Source organism: Chroicocephalus ridibundus, chromosome 7 (genome assembly GCF_963924245.1).
Source record: "Chroicocephalus ridibundus chromosome 7, bChrRid1.1, whole genome shotgun sequence".
Taxonomy (NCBI): domain Eukaryota; kingdom Metazoa; phylum Chordata; class Aves; order Charadriiformes; family Laridae; genus Chroicocephalus; species Chroicocephalus ridibundus.
Window position 1 is genome coordinate 26506805 of NC_086290.1, and position 21665 is coordinate 26528469.

At 36.3% G+C, this 21665-nt stretch overlaps 1 protein-coding gene across 9 annotated transcripts in view; it reads right to left on the reverse strand.

Annotated features, from left to right (window-relative positions):
- Positions 1-823: 823 nt before the first annotated feature.
- Positions 824-21665, reverse strand: part of ATF2 (activating transcription factor 2) — a 50344-nt gene continuing 29502 nt past the window's right edge. For all 9 annotated transcript variants that reach the window (XM_063341019.1, XM_063341013.1, XM_063341018.1 and 6 more), the window contains 4 exons: positions 17992-18141; positions 15747-15953; positions 9907-10012; positions 824-3536 (listed from right to left, as the gene is read on the reverse strand). In XM_063341019.1, coding sequence (XP_063197089.1) covers positions 3310-3536; positions 9907-10012; positions 15747-15953; positions 17992-18141 — 690 coding nt within the window. In that variant the 3' untranslated portion in view covers positions 824-3309. The remainder of the gene's footprint in view (positions 3537-9906; positions 10013-15746; positions 15954-17991; positions 18142-21665) is intronic.

Genomic DNA, 21665 nt, shown 5'->3' on the forward strand with positions numbered 1-21665 from the left:
TTCCATCACGGCAACCTCTTTCTTTGCCCAGCCTCTACTGGCATTTTAAAGAAAAAAGCTTACAGGGATTGGATAGTTAGATATAAACCCGGGTCTTTTTACAGTGCAGACATTAAAAAGCGGGTTGGTTCCCCCCCGCCACGTGCCCTGTTATACAGCCTTCGTGTTTTTTTCCTTGGAGTGACAGGCATAACTCCTAAATCAGAACGCAATGAAGCAACAGCGGCCTCAGGCGTTATCCTCACACTGGGCTCCGAGTTGTGTGCAGTTTAATTGCCTTTGGTCAACGCACACAATAAATGCAAATACGCAGAGGCTTTACCTTTTCAGTTTCCTCCAAAGCCTCCGTATCAGGGTTCTGTCACGAGCTTTTCAAACGACGATACAACAGAACGCGCCACTCCATGTTTCCGACATTCATAGAAGAGTCTAAAAATCCAATGTGAGGGTGTATTTTTTTTCCCCAGCCTTTCACAACACAACTGCCAGCAGTTCATCCAACCATCCCTGTTATTTCCTGGCTTCGTGTACATTAAGATATCTGGAAGTTAGCTGGGAATTCTGATTACGCAGAGCACTTTTGCCGCGGAACTCAGGGCAACCAGAAACGCTGAGCAACGCCTGGGACCCCCAAGGGATGTTTATCAACCCTTTATCTGCTCCTGGAACTAACGACACAAGGCTCCTTCCTCAGAAGCTATTTCCTAAAGAACCGTATGGTATGTGGTCTTATTTACATAACACTACTCTGACATTAAGGTAACGACTTCCAGAAAAACGCTGATAAATTGCAAGGGTGAAGAAATAAGTCTGAAGCCAGCGCTGCCTTTTAGAACAATTATAATTTCATTAAAATAGGAACATAACTTAAAGATAGATTTTTATTCTCTTTGATGATTTACTCATGCAAACTGCACATAAAAGAAAAACGGTACAGTTTGTGAAAACATGGCAAATGTAAAGACCCGAAATGCTCAGTACAGAAGTAGTGTGACATACGTCTCAAAACGGAACCCATGGTAGTACGACTAAGAACTTTTCTCTATTTGCCCAACACAGATTTTAATGGTTCTTTTTCCAGCCCCACTGTTAAATTCATTAACTGTTTACACATCTCCTATACACTTATGTAGACTTATTTTACAAGTGCGACAGATTTGTTATAAAAAAACCTCCACTTATATAAATATGATTTAAAAGCCTTTGTGTTTAGGAGAGCAAATCATAGCATAATCCATGAGGCCTTAGCTAGCCCACCAAAACTACAATGAAGTGACTGTATAGCTTTCGTGCAGAATTCACATTTTGTGCCTTTGCAATTAATTTTCTTCTCACGAGAGGTCCACTGTATTTCACCACCCTGGAAACGTTCAAGAACTGTTACAGCTTTTTATCTTGAAACTGGGAAAGTAAGACTTTTAAACACATGAGGTCATCAACTCAACTTTCTTAGTTTTAAAATACAAAATATTTAGAATCCCTATTATTTTCATGCTTAAAGCCCTGCAATGATACATATATGACTTAGATACTTCTTTTTCCAGTTTTCGTTATAGCGTGGTTGTATATATATTGTAGAAATTATGGTTTTCCCGTGGATCAATTACATTTTTAGATTTAAAACTGAATCAAATAGAAACTTGATGGCACCGACACTTAAAAACACAGAGTACAGTGTGGAGAAGGAAGAGCAAATGAACTACACAACCCATTATAAATGCATTAAATCTTTGTTATATACATAATGGAATCCTGCTTTACTGCCAGTTGCTACTATGCATCTGTTTTTGCTATTATACAAAGTTTCCGACTTGAAAGCACACATCTACTTTTTTTTTTAAACAACTTAATCTATTGTAAAATATTGTACTGTATTTTGAACATGAGTACAGAATCAAAATAGATAATGGCACATTTAAAAAAAACTCAATATCCTACAGATGATTGGATAGTGAGAAAAAAGTGTACCTACAATCATCTCATCAGAAACAAACTACATCATGGAATGTTAGTTATCCAAGTTCGCACAGTAAATAACATTTTAAAACTGCAATCACCTATCAGCCAGCATCACATTGAAGGCATCTTTAAACATTCAAGCAAAAGACTGCTGGCGTTAACTACTGAACCATTCTCACGCACACACCACACACACCACATTATAATTACATTGTTTCCAAGATACGGTAGATACTGATTATTTTTTTTTTTTTTTATCCCACAAGAAAGGTATCAAAATTTTTGCTACTAAAAGATGACAGTGCTTACACAAGAATTAAGTACAAGTTAGCTTGCAAATACAAGACAATGACAAAAAAAAGTCTTGAGTTGTCTGAAGAAGGATTTTAGGCTTTTCTGGCATCCAAAACCATGCGTAAACTCCTCAGTCTGCGACTCAAAAATCCACAAAATATCAACCTACTTTGGAATACTAAGTATTCCGTATTTGATAACCCTGTATTTTACAATATGCTTACTGGTTTCAGCCTAGCAACAAAGAGTAGTTATAGATATCTCTTCTGACTGGAGAAATAAAGCTCTCCTCCCCCCAGAATGAAAAGTGTTGGAGGGAAAAAAAAACCAAAACCAAACCCACCTGACATCAATTTAAAATAAAAAAAAAATCAAATCTATTTAGTAATGATCCTCATCTAGGATAGGTATGTGCATAAGAGTACTGTATCTCATATACTGTACTGGCCCTATTACACAAATTAAAAACCCCAACAGTTAAAAAGCCAACCAAAATGCTATACAGAAAACAACCCAAACATTTTTCTCCCAAATGTTCTTCCTCTCATAATGTGCAAAACAACAAAAAGGCAAAAAGACTAAAAGCAAATTTACTGTTACTGTCTTTCTCTTGCCTAGTGCTTTATGACCTTGCGCACGTTACAAAGTCAATAGGGACTATGCAGAACTTTGGTATAAAAATGACACATAATATTACTATCACAGTCTTGGGGATGACCTTTAGTAATTCACCCCAATGTTTGCTGAAATAATACCAAATTAAAAAAATGAAATAAACCACATTGTACTGTACACACACTTTACACATTAAGCACAAAAAAAAATAACTAGTTAAACTAATACTTAAAAAAAAAAAAAAAGTCTTTTGCAAAGAGACTAGAACTGGTGTTCTGTCTCAGCTTCACCTGCCAATTGTTAAAGCCAAATTTAAGTTGGATTTTTAAAAATGAATAATTTTAAGCTACAATTTCTCCTAGATGGAGACTGGTCTTTTGTTGATTTCCCTTTAAAGTCACAAATGTGTATCTAAGAAACTGAAGCAACGCAAGTTTTTAATCAACTTCCTGAAGGCTGCGACTGGGAGGGAGGCGCGATGACGATCTGGGAAAGCACCGGCTCCGTGCTCTGGTCCGCCATCTGGGTGAGAACCGAGGTGGCCACGGCTTCTGCCTTGGAAGTTGAGCTAACGCCATTGGAAGTGCTGACAGAACTGTGCTGAATCGCCTCCGTGTGGGGACTGCTTGGCACTGATATGTCTTCCGAACTGTCGTCTTTATCTGCAGCTGAGGAAGAAAAATTATTATTTTTTTTTTTTTCCTCCAGAACACACACCACCACATCCCAGGTAACACCAATCATACCCTAAAAAAGTAAAATTCATGGTTTAGCACAGCACAAATTACAAAACAATCTTATTTTTTTAACGAAAATACTACTTTGCAAGCAAAAAAATATGGACCACAATACAGAACATTCAGGAAACATTTTCACATCTTCAAAAGTCAAGATTAAAAATTGTTGGATCTACTGCCTAATAAATCAGCTGGTTGGTACCACACCTAATTCTAACGATGAATGCTCACGTCAGTAAGAATCATAGAACAGAATCATAGCATGTGTTGGGTTGGAAGGGACCTCTAAAGGCCACCTAGTCCAACCCCCCTGCAGTGAGCAGGGACATCTTCAACTACATCAGGTTGCTCAGAGCCTCATCAAGCCTGGCCTCGAATGTCTCCAGGGATGGGACCTCCACCACCTCTCTGGGCAACCTGTGCCAGTGTCTCACCACCCTCGTTGTAAAGAACTTCTTCCTAAAGCTTCCTATAAGCACTACTTACAGATTAAAAATGCTACCGGATCTCTTGGTGCTATGTGAATGGGCTTTAGATTTTTAACACACGCCATTTCCTGCATTTACTTAGTAATGAAACAAGAACAATTCTACCTTCAGTAGTTAATCCTTGTGATTGTGAATATGATATCTGAAAAAAATATTATTTACACCACTATATTAACCAGACAATAATTCCACAAGTTTTCAACCCACATTATTTTAACAGAGTGAAGTTCAGTAACTTCTTTAGTATACAAATACCTCTCAGTAAATTTAAAATTGTTAAAACTGATTTTAAAGATATCTTCAAGAACACTTCAGGTAGGTGTTCTCCACAAAACTGAAGTGAATTAGCCACACAGTTGCATCATTTTTTCTCATGACAGAGGGTAAACAGATTAAAGAAAAATAACTCTCATTGTGCAGAACTAGAATTTACAAAATGAGCATGATTTAAAATATCTTTCTTGCACAGACATCCCGGTCACGCTGAAATCATCCTTTTTTTCTCCAGAGTTGCAAAAGTTAGTCAAGGCATTATGCAAACACCGTCAAGCAAAAAGCTGAGTTAAAGACTAAAAAAAATTTAAATAGAAAAGAGAAAATAAGCCTACTGTTTTTCACTCAAAAATGGAAGTATCAACACCAAATTTATTTATAACTTTTTTGTATCACTTTGTGCTACTTTGTGTTTTCAAGTATTTTTCACAATGGTTTTATGCGCTGACTTAAACCCAGTATACAGATGCAATACTGGAAGTCCCTTTAAAAATATTACTGACTTGTATAAGGTAACGATATAGAAGATACACACAAGCGTGGCCAGAAGCAGCATGGACTATTTATTGCTTGTGACACAGCAATGGAACAAAGCTTGATTGTCTCCAGACAGGTCTTTGCAACCCCTTTCAGAGTTGCTTGAGATTGGCCTACAAATTCACCAGTGACCCGGGGGAAGAGAAGGGAGGGGAAAGGACGACACTAAAGCTAAGAGATGAAACGCCACTGGGGTATCACAGCCCAGTTTCCATAGGAAACCAGGCTAACAGCAGCTACCAAAATGAACACTAAGCATGAACAAACAAAGATGACACGAAGTTTATGATGTACTGAGGTTTATATGACATACTAGCTATGGGTATGAAAATTCATTAAATTAGCAAGTCCCCAAAACAAAGATCTTTAAGCAACCTCATGCATGCTAAGAACACGCTCCTCTTCATAAGCCAGAAAACAACAGTTTTATTATTGACCGCTTCTGGAAAAGAATGGTATGGTCAAAAAGGATGGGTAAGCAAGCAAAACTGCTATATTTCTTTCTAAGAAATACTGTCTACATGAACCAGGTAGCAATTTCTCTTATACCTCTGCTAAAAGAACATGGACGCAATTGTTTGAAAGTATCATAATATTCTTATCCATGAGAACAACTATTTTACAGATACTCCGTTTTTTCAAAAATAGATCTTTCAAGCATTAATGGAGATAGAGGCAGATGATACTGAGCACGGTCGGGTGACAATTACCACATATTCTAAGGTTACAGGGTAAACGTATACAGAAAGAGGAAGAAAATACTTCTGAAAGACACGTGTGATCCTTAGGAATTTGCCCACTCAAGAACAGAAAGAACACGAACGAGTACCAAACCAGTTAACCCTATTCACCAGTATTCAATCTTTGCTACACCTCTAGCAAGATCTACGAGAACTCATGTAAAAATAAGTAAGAAGGAACACACGCAAACTTTGAAACAGAAACTCTAGTGCCACTTCCTGAAAAATACTCAATTACTAATTGTGAGAGTGGCATGTTCTTCCCCTCAGCCAGAATGAAATGGCAGCAAGTGGGACAACATGTATCGAATACGGTCTCCCTGCTGTAACAGCTCCTCTTCAGAGCTGTTATTCTCTTATGAATCTCAGCCTTCCTATTATGCTTCTTTTCCCGATCCCCGATTTCCTTGTTGGCCAAATCCTCCTTATCCCCAAGAAAAAGGGCTAGTTTTAAATGCCACAAGCCAGAGATACAGAGGAAGTAAAGTAGATCATTATCTTTGAGCCAGAGACGGAACATCTTCCATTTTCTGTATCCCTTAACATATATGTTGTTAACTCAAAAGAAATGCCTGTAATAATATCGCAGTGGTAAAGAACGTGAGAAAGGCTTGATTTTCTGATATTGATGGGCTCAGGAAGACCATATATCCAATGGAAGAAACAGCTATGAGAATACTTATGATCACCAATGTAGACTAGAGGTTTTCACATAATTGAGCAGATGAACAAACACACTGTGCTGCAGAGACAAAAGCACACGATTCCGGTATTTTCCGGTGCCAGGGGCTAGAGGAGGGGAGCTTACAGCAGACAGGTGACTATATAAGATACAAACCTAACACTAGTTTACGGTTGCAAGTTTGACTGGAAGCATAAATCCTTGCAATAATTACAAAGTAATATTTAGAAATGAGCTGTCACCCTAAAGAATAGCTATTTAGATTTCCTTCAAAATCCTTCCTTCTGCAGCACTAACTTTAGAGGAATAGCAGCCAAAAACTGAATACAGAACTCCATTTAAAGAATTAAAACCGAACAAGAAAATCTACTCAATGAATACAATAGATACTTAAAGTCACCTCATTACAAAGGTGACTTGTTTTATTAAGCCTGAAGATGGGGAATAAAGAACAAAAGGCTTTTAGAAGAACCCAGGAAAGTCATATTTAGATTCCAACAGATTTTTTTCTTTTTTCTTAGTTGACCAGAGAATTGCCAGGCACAGGACTGTGGTTTCAAGAGTGCAACTGATACATACCAGAATCCTAATGCAGCTAACAGTGTAGAAAAAAGCCTAGGCATTTTAGCTTTTTAATGGCTGCCCCAGCTTTGCCTCAAACCAAGGAAAATGAAACTGATTAGTCACCTTCTACTGTTTTGTTAAAACTAACTAGAGAAAGAACATAAAAAAACACATTTAACACCAGCTACATTGCAGCCTCTATTTATCTTCCTTTATATTCAGTTCTGTACAAGCGTTCTTGAATATTATCACATCCTTTTGAAAAATATGGATGAATACCTAAAACACCCTTTTCAAAGATTGATTTTTTTAACTCTGATTTTCTTCTCACAAGTTTCACCTTTTTCCTGCTCCAAGTCCAGAAAAAGGCTGAGAAAAATACCGGAGTATTGCAGAATACTTAGAAATAATCTGGTATAGAAGAGCTAAAATGAAAAATAAGTGAACAGCATTTAGATTTCTCCTATACACGGCACTTTTTTCTTCCCCTGCTCCCGCCCCAATGTTTAAAGATGCATTCAGAACCAGTAGAATGCTTCTTTGGGAAATAAAATTTTAAGTGTAAACCGTCTGAAAACTCCAACCTTGCAACAGAAATTCATTTATACTGCCTCAAAGCACAATAACCATTTTTTTCTGTTTTCTCTATCCTGATGACACCCTCTTTTGAAGCAGGCACAAGACTTCTTAAATAAGGAAAGCATGACCCCAAGAACAGTCTTAGAATAAGACAGGGGTATCCGCACTGTCGTGCTTTTCACTTGGCCCAAGACAAAAATGTGCCTGGGAAATCCAAAAGACCTCAAAAGATATGTAAAAGTAAGTGCCAAAATACCCTGAAAAGCACTAGATTATTTGTGCCTATTTAAGTGCATCATACATGAAACCCCATTAAACTGTGGGCTTAGCTGCTAAAACACGGTCTGCGCGGTACAAACTTGCACTGTCTCAGCAGCGCACAATCTTCAGCCCCGTGGGAGCTCTGTCTTTCTGTCCAGCAATGGAGTCTTCCGTTTCTGCTGCAGACACAGACTGTTAAACACCTCAATACATTTTTGAAGCAATGCAACTTAGATTCCTTGATGAGCATAATATGGTTGTTTAAAAATACTTTCTATGAACGCCATTTTCATGAACGTATTAACCGAAACCATTTTTCCACTCATCTTTTCCTCATCTACTGAGGGTATGTCACTTAGCCAACATGCTTTCCTAACAATATTCACACAGAGATAATGGGACAAAATCCTTTCGGAGGGCTGGCATTACAACTATCATTCCCGTTGAACTTCGACTTTCAAGAGACTTTTCAAGAAACTAGGTGAGCTGTGCTAAAAAAAATAGTAAGCTCCTTGCTTATTATTTTTTTTTCCCTCAAATGTATGCTTTTTCCACTGCTTAGTATTTTAGTTCTTACTCATTTTGCATTCTTTGGTAAATTACAAACATTATAATCCTTTACCGAGGGCAGAGACTAAGTATTACTAAACAGGCCATTCGTTAATTCTTCAATGAAGAAATCCTTAGCATGTAATCAGTTTGCCAGTTTAAGACGTATGTTTAAATATTTTTCATGCCAATTCGGGAACACGCATCCTCAGAACATCAAAAGTTAAGAAACCTACAGGGTTTTTTTTTTGTTTTTGAAAATCCTTGCATGCATAATGTTATCCGCTAGTAGCTTCCGTATGAAATTATGTTGTTCTGTCAGATGGGAGCCATAATGGCCTCATCCCTGCAGCAATCATTGTTAATATAAATCCCAAACATATTTCTATACTGTTCCAATTTACTCCAAGATGCTATTCTCCATCTTGTCAAAACGACTGGAGATCAAAGGACCAAGATTTATAAGCTCAGAACTGACAAAATCAGTATTCTAAATATATATGGCAATAGAGAGCTGCTAAATCTCCCGAATCTTTTAAATTAAAAAATATTGCCCATTCTGATGAAATTGCTTACAATGACTACAAGTAAAGATGGTGGCCATTAAGTTTTATCGCGAGCACCTGAGGATCTGTTTGCATGCAATACAAAATGTTCCTTTATTCTCCTGAATTACTGACACTGGCAAATTAAAATGAAGTGGCTACATATGGCAGAAACAATCTTCACATTTACAAATATCCTGAAATATCACTAAATCATAAAAACGAAAGCTGTGGGTTATATATTATGAATGTTGCCTAATGCATTCCCAGCTCAGTTATTTGTAACAAATTTGTGTACAATGGACAAAATTGGCCATTTATTCTGCAGCAGCAGCAGCTGGTTCTGGCACTGTGTATCATATCCAAAAAGGAAGTTACAAGTCAGGAAAGCATAATTAACCTTTAAAATGCTGGAAGGGTGAAAAATCAAATGAGCAACTTCAAGGAAAAATATGTATTAGGGAAAAAAAATATGCTACCCAAACTCTCAGTATTCCCTTCAGTATTAGAACTGCTTTTTAAAATACCCTGTTTATAGAAAAGTAGTCGCTTAATGTGGAAATCAAAACAATCTAGAAGACACTGTACAGTAGGAGCCATGAACCTGCATCTGATTATTTTAACGGCTTGACTGATCCTGGATGTTATGGTAAATGAGGACAGCTGTTATATTACCTCTACTGAAATCTCATTACGACGAAGAAAAAACCCACAAGGACCTTTCACTGTACTTGGCTAAGATAAAGTATAAAAAATAGTTTATCATGTGCTCTTAATACTTTAATGATATTTTCCAAAGCAGGTGTAGAAACCGATAGTCCTTAAATGCTAATTATCATATGCATTTATTAAACCAACATAAAACCTTCAATGTTATGCAACACTTCAACTGAAAGGACTTAAAAATATATTTCTAAATATCACATATTAATTCCTGTCTTCCAATAACCTTCGAGATTTAAAAAAAAAATATCTTTAATGTAATATTAGAACTGCACCTCTCAATTTTAATGCTCATTCAGCTCACTTTGGCAGTATTTCATTGATGCAGCCTAAGGCTATAGGTAATGGAACATTACTCACTATGATAGCCAGATTTCTTCTGCATGGCGGTTACAGGGCAATCTTTATGAGCCAGAAGAAGCTGTTTCAGCTGTGCCACTTCATTTCTCAGCAGGGTGACTTCATTCTAAAGGAGAAGAAAGTTACATACTTTACCAGGCTCAAACTACACCAATTTTGAAGGTAAGTATTACGTTTTATAGGATTTTCAGTTGTTCATTTAGGGGTAGATAAAATACAGGAAGTTTCCATTTGGTATGTACTGCAAAAATGTATATATTTCTCCTATCTCAGAATACGTAAATATTAGCTGAAACTTGGCTAACTTTATGATTTTTCTTAAACTAGGAAATGCTTTTTTTGAAAATACAACGTATGTGTTTCAGTTTGCAGACGCAGAGTCTACATGTAGTCTCACGTACATGATCCAGCTACTGTTAAGACTCTTCTGCAAGGTTTTGTGATGAATTCTATTCAGAGTAAACCTACATTTGACTACCTACCTTTTAACAGATGCCACAGCCAAAATTAAAAAAGGTTGAAAAAAATAAATCAGCCAATACAGAATTATTTTTGGTGACTGTATCTGTACGCGGACTTTGAAGAAGAAAACCTCACGTACTGGAAAATAGCTTAGTGTTTATTGATTTCCATACTAATTTTCTCTTTGGCAACCATATATAAACATGTTGTATGAAGGAATCATTGATGGGAAAAATAGTGGCAAAATCCTGAAATGTCAGCTTATGTCACTAAAGTGGAGTGCCACATAGGAGACAGCACCTGCAGCATCTAGTGACTGGGTTCATTTCCAGGCTGTGCCTTTCCACTGTTGGGTGACCTTCAGCAAGGTCATTTTACTTCTTTGTGCTTCAATGTCCCCATTTGTAAACTGGAGGACAGTGATACTTACCTTCCCCGTAAAGCACTTTGATATCTACAGATGAGACACGCTACATAACTGCATTATACGTGACAATCCAAATTAAAAATGGTATGGCATTTTGATAGGGGCATTTTCACTTTAAATAGTAGAAAAATTTTTACGTATCTACAGAGTCAAGTTATCTGTAATGCTTTGTGATCCACGTATCTTTTCATGGGTTATTTTAAATAGAAATACTTCCCCCATTGGTACTTGAAGTAACTTAAACTGTAAGAACCTTTGCACATTAACTTAATGTATCACACACATGACAATTTTTTGGTAAATGCATGTGTTTACACATTTGGGAGCAAGTTAAAGAAAAAACAAACACAGGAAAATTGGATTGCAACTAAAATTATTTGGAAGAAAATGAAACAGGAGAAAGTCAACCTATTTACTTGCATGCTAGAAATAAGGCTATGCAGTCAGAGAAGAGATGAATTACAACTAAAAGGACTCCAAAGTAAGGAAAACAATTTTTAAGAACAGAATTTATTAGGTTTAATTACACTAAGTAGCGGCTTATAAATACTGCAACTAAAATAACAGATTTTTTTAAAGAAAAGCTCCTCTTTTTAGCCTCTCTCTCCATTTAGAAGACAAAAAATTTCAGAGGACAAAAAATTTCAAAAGCCTCTATACTTGCAAAATCCTCTTAAGCTATTAAGGACTACCTTTCTATTCATTTATTTTATTGCATCAAATATCTCTTCTAGAAACTTTACATTTAAAACAAAATCGAGAGCTGAAAGGCAGCCAAAAATCTGACTTCATGGATGTTTCTAATGAAAGAAAAATGTGATTGCAAATAAAAAAAGGTTGCAGGGAAAAACCCCACGGAAAACCCCACAAATTCTCTACCAGCTGGCATTACATGTCCTGAACCCTTGGGCTGTTAAGAAAGCACACTATTTCTGCCTCCAGCTCCCAGTCTCCTTTTAGTTCACCGTGTTATTTACTGAGGAGCCACAAATCTGGATGCACAGAATTGACACAGCTGGGGGTGGGGGAGGGGAGGAGTGCTGATGTAGTTTTGAGACACTTCGTGATAATCTACAGAAGCAGCAGTGTCCAACAATATGAAACTTACTTCTGTTAGTTTAAAGGAACGTTGTCAAAATAAACGATCAAATCGCCAACAGTTTTTCAGAAACTGTCTACCTTCATCTCCTGTATTTTAAGAAAGAATTTTATACTTCTAAACTTTTGAAAATGCAGTTTATAGATTAATGTCAGTTGTATGATAAATACTAAGAATTTCTCTAACAGAAATAGAAAAAAACAAATATACTATCTTACTGTAAAGCAGATTTGAAAAAAATAAAATGGAATAGCATTCTTATACTAAAAAACAAGTTGAGGAATTCTCACTGAATACATAGCTAGCATTGTTATTAACTCAAACGCTGTGTGCCAACAGTGCTATATGCCACGCGCAAATTATTCCTGAAGCAGAATAGAGTATGTCTGCGTGGAATGTCACAGAAAGGCAATCCACGGGGGTCATTTACCTATTACCAGTAAGAACCACTTCTAAAGGGACGTTCTTAGAACCAACTCCTATACGCATTGTAGTTTCTTATTATGTATGTGACAATAGCAAGTCATTCCATATCATTCAAAAGATGTCAACATGTGGTAGTCATTTAGCATGTGGTTAACACGCTGAAAACAGGCGAACAAGAAACACATGGGATAAACACTTCCAACAGTTGGCATGAGGAAAGATTATTTCAAGTTTTCACACTGGAAAGGTCCTCTTCATTTATGAGGTATCAAGTCAAGTGTAGGCACCAACATTTCTTTAAATAAGCATGAAATATACCTCACATGCTGTCTAGAAGAATTTTTATGTTCCCGCACTTGAAAGTGTGCTAACATTAGAAAGCAGGTTTCTGGAGGAAAGCATATCTATTTTTACCTGTACTCCATTTTTGAGGAGATACTTTCCCTTCTGCATTCTTACGAAGGTACACCACATAGCGTACAGTATGTTCTTCTGTATCTGCCTATTTCTCCCTGGATCCAAAATACGTATGTAATAGTGGGACCAGATTAATCCTTACTCAGCAAGATGTGGGACACTATTTGTGAGGCATATTTACCAAAACTATCATCAGAGACAGGCAGATGTGACTTATGGAGACAGGGGATTGTCTGTGGCTAAGTTAAACACTGCTTTTCCTGTTCCTTTTTGGACAACTTCAACAAGATACCCCTATACGGGAAAGGAGCTTTACTTACAGGCGTTTCTTTCATAATTTAGCCTTCCTAAAGCAGCTTCTGCAGCATTAGTACAAATACAAACCACCACTTGATTGCTGATCCTTTAAAACCTGCAATGAACTCGTGAGGAAGACAGGCCGTTCTTCTACTAATACTTTGCCCTTTGAGATTATTAAAGCAACAGGGACCAAATACAGACAATATAATGAACTTTGCATCTGATCCTGCAACACGATTGAGCGGCCACTGGGGACACACTGTCGATACTTCTTTAACACATTATATATCATACCATACCCTGCAGCGTGGTGCAAGGCACAGAGGCAACACAATGCACTATATAAAATTTAAGATGAATAAACAAGTCAACACATTAGTTGAAAACACCGTCCACAAAAACAAACAGTAAATAAACTTTAAAAGGTTGGAAGCACTGGAAAAAACTTACATAGTAGGGCCTATAATAAAGGCAGCCAACTTAAATAGGTTACTGATGTGATGTAGTAGGTGGAAATTTTCCCTTAAGCAAAAATTTGAGAAATAATGCTTCATAATGAAATTACATTCAAACATTTAAAAGAAGAAAGTAGGCAGAAGTTAATCTACAGAAAGCTGAAAACTACAGAACAAAATATATACATCAACCAAGGAAATCTCTTCAAAATCTCTAAGTACTGTTAGAGTTTCCAGTCTTAAAAATCTTGACATTGATATTGTAAGCTCTGACACAGACCTTACAAGAAAGCTACTAACTGCATTGAAAGAAGTCAGAATTGTTACATGAAGCAATGCAATGTAGTCATTTCGGTATTAACCTGCTTTTGGAAACACTGTAAATTCAGCTAAGCGGGTCATTTAGACATTAAACAAAATATGAACTACTAAACCCTAACACTCAGTCCATAAAACTGTACTAAGGCAAAACTCCAAACTTATTAAATTTACTATTAAATATAAAGTAAGTAATCATGGGTCATTACTGCCCACTATGCTGATCAGATGTGTTAGCCTGTCAAGTGAAGAATTATTATAGAAATACAGGATTGATTAATGTTTTCACATAAAGTGCAGTTTAATTATTTCTCTGACATTCAATTTTCTTTACAAGTCATTCTGTTCTTCACAGCTAACAGTTTTGCTTTTGGCAGACCATAAGAAAATTCTTTTTCTTGAATTCACTCTTACTGAGTTAACTCTTGGAAATCTGGAAATCTTTTGGTCACGGTACTTGCGTCATTTTTTGGTTATAAAAATTGGTATGTATAATTTAAAGGCAGTTCATATAATATCAAAATTTACTTTCGCTAAAAGTTACTTTTACTTTGTTTGTTCTTTGTTTTCCTTCCTGTAGATCTACCTTCACTTATTTCTTAGATTATTTAAGCTATAGTGCTACAAACCATTTTGTAATTAATGGATATAATGCAGTCACAGTCCTTGCTGTAAAGGAGCACGTCTAAAGTCTGAACAGGTATGAGAAGACGATATACTTGCAAGAAATTTGACTAATGCTGGTGCACAGGAAACAATTCCACGTTGTGTGCTTAGGCAGGAATTTCTCACATTTTACAGTCTGGAATGCTGAGTATTTTTAAAGACATGAACATGAAGGCAACTGATAGATACGGCGTGATTTTGATTACATGATATGAAGTAATCTCAACAGGCCCTACTTTCCTGTTGGTCGAACTATGACATTTTCTTTATCAAACAGCACGAAAGAGGAGTTTTAATAGGAAGGAAAAGATTTGTGAATTTGACTCAGCAAACAGCTCTAACGAAAGAACAAGAAGTGAAACTTTAACACATCAAAATAAATTCTATTGCATTTTCTAAATGAATGCTTCATTTAGGAAATGACATCATTTTTCCTTTCTGTAATTTTCAAAACAAAGCTTTTGGACTTTTCATTTTGAAACAATACTTTGGGCCAATTCTCATGCGCTGTTGGAAAACATTAAGAAATCATGCTTTAACATTTAACAGCAGTTTAAACGAAAGGGTCATGGATTGTTCTACAGGGGGAAAAGTGTGTCCATGTGACAACTCTCCAAGATTGACAACCTCAGATGAGATGGAAAAATGACTCGCAACATACACTAGCCTACCCTGTTACAGCATAGTTCCCTCCCTAGAGGGTTTAGGCACACTGGGAGGGCAGCGTGGTGAAGTTTGCACTGCCACTGCCTGCGCTGTACCTGTTCTGTGGACAAAAGAGGCCTTCAGTTTCCAGTGATGTCAATCTGGCACCTTTCACGAGCACTACATCACTTTAAAGGAAAAAAAGTGAAGTTAAAAAGAACCAAAGGAAATCAAACCAAATCTTATTTAAATAACTCAGGCTGTGATACAAATTATTAAGAGCAAGATGTTTTTAAGGTAAGGCCATTACTTTGCTAATAAGCCTTTATTCCAATGCATCTTGTCATCCTTGTTTAGTATCACAGTCTGAAAGTTATTTAAAATGGAACAACGGACAAAAGGGTATGATCCTAAAGTTTACACATTCTTGAAATTTAAGTATTCTCTTATATTCTTATTTTATTGCTATATGCAATTAGTGCTGGATTTTAAATTCTGACCTGAGCCACCAGTTACAAAACCGTTTAAATTTCCGATTTCATGCAAAGTTTAAGTTCCATTGATCCAGGATCACTACCTAAGAATGGAAAAACTTATTCATTTTTACTTGAAATAAAAAGTATACCTGTAACTGGCCATTTAGCGAGCTCAGGTCCTCGGCTTTTTTCTCCAATGACTGCACCCAGACTTTCCGTTTCTGTCGGCACCTGGAAGCGGCAGCCCGGTTTCGCTCCAGAAACTTTCTTCTTTTCTCATCAGGGTCTTCATTGGCAGCTCTTCTTCGCCGACCACCTGTATTTGGTGTTTGTGGCGTAGGCTGGGCTGGTGATGCCTGAAAACAGTAAAAAGTATTGAAGTTACCAGTATAATACTACTCATGACTTAACCTACAGCACTAGTGTAAGTACACATCACATCTTGAGCAAAGCACTCACATCTCTAAATACACTCAGGGTATACCCATTTCTTTTGTGGAAAGCTAGGTCACTTAACTCTACAACTATGTTTTAAAAATTTTTTACTGTATTTACACTCCTTACCATGTTACATTAAGATGTAGCATTTTAATCAGGGCACTAGCTTTGGTTTAAAACTGCACTGGAGGAAGGCACTCACTTCACAGTTAAATTTACATGCCATTTACATCTGGCAACTGAATAAAGCTTGGAGGCAACACTTCTTTAGACGGACTCTCAGACATTCTTTTACCAATTCTAACAACACAAGTATTTACAAGAGGTAAAGTAAAAAACTCTTCCACCCAAAATAGCTTTTACAAGTTACATTTAGAAGGAAATAAATTTTCTACTTTTGACCCTTCCCAAATGGTCTTCCCACAAACCTAGTCACAACTGAAATACTACGCAATTGTTTATGCCCAATATACAGGAACTTTTTGACAAATGCTGTCGGTGCTGATACTCACTGATCCCTGATGTCCAGACAGCAATCTCCTACTTGTTGCTGTGTTCCCCACCGCTGCATACAAACTTCCCTTATATGCACCCACATATTATGACAGGATCAAAATATGTCAACATTTAAAATTATATGCTATACTCCTTTCATAGCTGAATACAGACCCTAGGCAAAGATGTAATGAATTATGATAACAATATAATGGATCTTAAAATACTTCAAAGTGATAGGATAGACAGAATATAACTGTCTACACGACACACACACAGGTGTACCTGCACATTCAATCTAGCACAGTAAGAAAGTTTTATTTTTAAATTAAAAACTCTTCAATTGTGTTAATTAAATTAGCACATATCAGTTAGCATATCTATTTGGCATAAATTCTAAATAGCTAATAATAATAAAAAACCCCTGGGAACTCAAATCAGCCTTTTAGAAATTAAACACTTGCAATTTTTTTTTTTTAATACTAAAGTAACCACAAAATAACCAAACAGCAAGCCCTTAATCTTGAAAGTTCTGCTGTGTGATATTATGAAAATATTCTTTTAAAAAAAATCAGGTAGTGTGGGAGAACAGCAGCCCTAACAAGCAGATCATTTTACAATGGGTAACCTTTTTCCTCTTTTTGCTCCAAATATATTTGTTTTGATACGTTATTTGATTTCGCTGGTCAGCCTAAAAACCTGAGCGCTTTCACTGCAGATGCAGGTCCTTCCGGTTCTGGGCCAAGTATGTAGCTTTTATAAAATTGGTGTTATGCTATGAATTCTGAAAATAACTCTTAGGAATTTTTAAAAGCATTTTGAAAACACATTCCAACAAGTTTTTTTAGCAGAACAGCAGGAATCCTACAGGATTCACCCAGGAAAGTATCTCTTTCCTCCATCAGCACTCCCACTTCCAGTCTGACTCAAGAGGTCTTATCCTTCATTCCCCTGTTCTATCATCCCAAAGGGACAGAACACCATTCCTAAACTCAGAGCCCCACTTCGGTACCTGGGATGACAAAGGCCACTTAATCACACAGCTGAAATTGTGTGGCAGCCCAAAAAAAGATGCTTCCAGCAAATTAACATAAGCATGACACCTGACGCAGTTAAAAACATTTCTGAAGAGTGTTTATGATATAAAATATTAAATAGATGCAATATAAATACAAAATAAAAGCACTTGTTTTTTTCAAATATATAATAATCAGCTGTACGATTTTCAGTTACCACAGAATTTCCTGTTAAACTCAGAAATCAAGAGGACTTAATTCTAAATTTGAGCATATAGATAATACCTATTTTGAAACTATCATCTTGGGTTTCTGTAGCCTTGGAGTCTGTAGCACATGTTGACCTCTATTTGACAAATCAAGAGTAAAGGAAAGAAGTTTGTTGTGGGTTTTTTTTGCATAACAAAGAAGGGGGTAGGATGTACACATCTACCCTGTGTCATACCGGTGTTTCAGTCGTTGAAGTTGCAGGTTGTTGTAGTGATTGTGGTCGTGGTTCCTCTGACTGAGTCCTAACCAACCCACTTGGATGTCCCTTGGCAGTATCTCCATTTGTTACCTGAGGGTGCTGCTGGGTCAAGGCGGCTTTCAATCTCTGAAAGCAGAAAAAAAAGAAGAAAAAAAAAGGAAATATTCTATCATGCTAACTTGAGGAGTTAATAATTACTTATATTAGTAGTTACTTCCATTTTGGAAATAGGAACTCCAACTCTAAAATAGCTGTTTGTTTTTATTGTCTTTCAACAATGATGTAGGCATATACCTAATAATAGGTGACAATTTCTTGCAAGCATGACAATAGCAATGAGGCTTTACACAGGATGTCAGAAAGAGAAGGATGGTAAGCTGTATGGAGAAGGAAACGGAAAGCCTCCTTCATAATGAACTGTGCCCCCAAAGCGATGATGGAAGGCCATGAACAAGCAGTTGCTGAGGCTGGTATTGCACAAGGCATGGATCAGAAAGGTAAGAACGACACATGATGGAAAACAGGTAAAGAACAGAACACAAACTTTTCCTTTGAAAAATTCTGGCGTTCTCTCTCCACTTTTCAATAGTTTGTTACGACTCTGCTTTTTCATGGCCTTTACAAATACTCACCTCTACAATCCTTCCTATGAATAATTATCAGATAAAAGCCAAGGTCTTTGCTGAAACATCTCAATAATGCATAAAATAATAACAAGCTTGAAATCACACACAAAGATTAGCTTTTATTTATATAGAAATATGCAAGGTATCTGTTAGAGCATGCTACTTTACATGAAGAAATTGCTAAAAGGTTTGAAGTTCTTCCTTTGTACATAGACACTATAAAAAACAGTAACTTCAAAGTTCATCTGTATGTAATACATCCAAGAGTTACTAACAACTTGATAGAGTATTTTAAAGCATTTTGTTGACTACCTCTTGAAAATTATTTCACTCAACTTTTGGTGAAATCTTTTAAAACTATAACGGGTAATATACTCTATTTACAACAAATTCTTAAGTGATAAAGGGTCATACTAAATTTCAGTAGATACAACTGCTTGCAATTCCAGATCCTTTCTTAAAATTTCATGAATATTGTATAATTTATTATGAAATTTTCAGTTTTACTGAAGAACCTACCTTACTAGAAAATAGCATTAAAGAATATTTTTATACTGCGCGCTGGATTTTTAGAGAATCCAATACAAGTTTAAGAACAGACTAATGACTTAATACATAGGAGTTTATGAAAACTCTGATAACTTGTATCATCATATCTTGGAATACGAACAAAGTATTGCCAAAGTACTAATATTAATAAAGTGTCTTAAAAACACTGAAGAGCTAGGCTGCATTTGGCCATCACAAAATAAGCAGAAGACTTTGCACTTATTTATATAGATATTCTCTATAGATGTCTCTCAACAATTAAGTCACTGGAATACAGTGACAGTGCTCTCCTACCTTTCCTGGATCTTATTCTACAGTTAGAACAACAGATTGCAGATTATCTCCATCAGAACTGCAAAAAATCTTCAGGTCTGCAATGTGGCAAGTTACATCAACTATCAAATCCATATAGTTGACTGGAGCATCCAACCACCACCAGCAGACATCCCATTTGAGGGCTACAAAGAGAACTGAGAAACTCCAATGTTCCTCTGCTGGTTTGCTATTAAGGAGTCTTTAGCCAGTGATTTCTGTAGTGGCTGCTCCTGAATTAACAAGCAGACATTACCCCAGAAAGGGACTGTTGGAGTGTACATCAAAACTCAGTGTTAACGAAGTTCTGTTTCCCACCTCACTTTTGGATCAACTTTGTAAGCTTCCCAGAATGAAGAAGGTGCTTACAGAAAAGTACATAAATTTACAGTAATTTCCCTGGTGCTCAGCTCTAACAACAAAAATTTAGGATACCTGCAGGCATTAGGGCAGGAGGACACAAATTTTTAAGGTAATGTGCCCGTAATTCTTCGAATATGTACAGCACTCTGAAAATTCTAAGCACTTAGGTAGTTGTTTTAACACTTTTACAGCATTAAAACAAAATTAAGAATGAACTTGCACTTTCCTAATTCACCTTGGAAAAAGAAACTAACAAAAAAAAATGTCAGTCCCTGTTTCCAGCTAAACAAGCACAGAAAGGCCTAAGTGTTTTCTAGGTCTTTTAGTTTAGGCCTAAGTGTTTTAGTTTGCCTAACTAAAATTACCAGAACCCAACTCCACGATCTAATTACAACAACTGAAAGGGTGGTAAGATGACTTCCTCCCCCGACTCTCTAAAATTCTAACTAATCCTTGTCCTTAAACATATCACTTCCAAATAACTTTTTAAAAAATATGTTTTTAAAGAAAGTAGCAAGTATTTAATGTCAGTATGACAATTTTATCCATATCCTTTCCATAAGTTATTAACATCTGATTTTTCACAATGTATTTTCATTTATTATCTGAATTACTTTAGAAGTATTTCTTGGATCACAACTTGCTGTTTAGCAGGACGTAAGAAACTCTGAGTCAAAATCAAGACAGTAACGACAGTACAAATTAGTTGTAACAAATTAGTTATTTGTCTATTTTAACTTCTGCTAAGGTTTCAAAGGGTAAGCTTTCTTTTATTTCAAGCCATCATACTAGATGTTTAAACGTTACTATCTCAAGAATTACACAGCCAAGACATAGCAACTTGTGATATACTTACTTACTCCTCTTCCACTGCCGTGAGAAGTAAAAGTGATTAGATTTCATCCAACTCAAGTGTGTGAATATGTAAATTCAGTGACAACAAGCTAACCTCTAATTTTCATGGCAGTGGAACATAAACATCTATATAGCAAGTATGCGTACGGTCAGGGTGTCTGATCTACTCTGCTCATGACTGCATAAGCAAGTCTTGATGTAAGCACCCTCCACAAAAATACCCCAAAACAATAGGGTCTATGAACTCCTAGATAGGCTTTGTAGTGTTTGCTTCAAGTTGGCTGCTTAAAGAAAAAGTTGTACTAGCACATCTGTTTCCTTAGCAAAAGACAGCCACAGCCCATGTTCAGAAGATCTGGGAGATGAAACAAAACTAATTAGGGTTTGGTGATTTGTTTGTTGGTTTTTTTTTTAATGTGTACATACTGTTACTATTGTCTAGCGCCATTCTTTCTACTTCTGCATTTCTGTGTTAAAGAAATATTTGCAAAGTAAACCTAAAAAGAAAGGAAGTTCATGCTATTAAATCTGTATATTTTACATTTAATTTGAAAATGGCAGTAGAAAGTGAAGGAAATAGCACAATACTACCTACATTATAAAAGATCTATCATGAGGAACAATGGATGTGCAGTCAAAGTAGGACTTAACTTCCCCTACTGTAATGCTAACATTGAAACAGTAATGGATGTTGTGCCTCCTGTGAGGAGGGAGACAATGAGAATCTCTGTTTTAAAAATCAAGTACGTTGAGACAAATATTAGAATAAATGTATACCAGCATTATTATGTGGGGAAACCTAATGACAACCAAGGTTTGTTTGATATTATTTGGTTATTAGAGGCAAACTAAAATTGGTATTTTCAAATAGCTCAATAGCTTTTAAAGTCTTTATTAGCAAGGTTTTATTGTTCATGTATATCCTTGAAAACAAACCCTCACTGC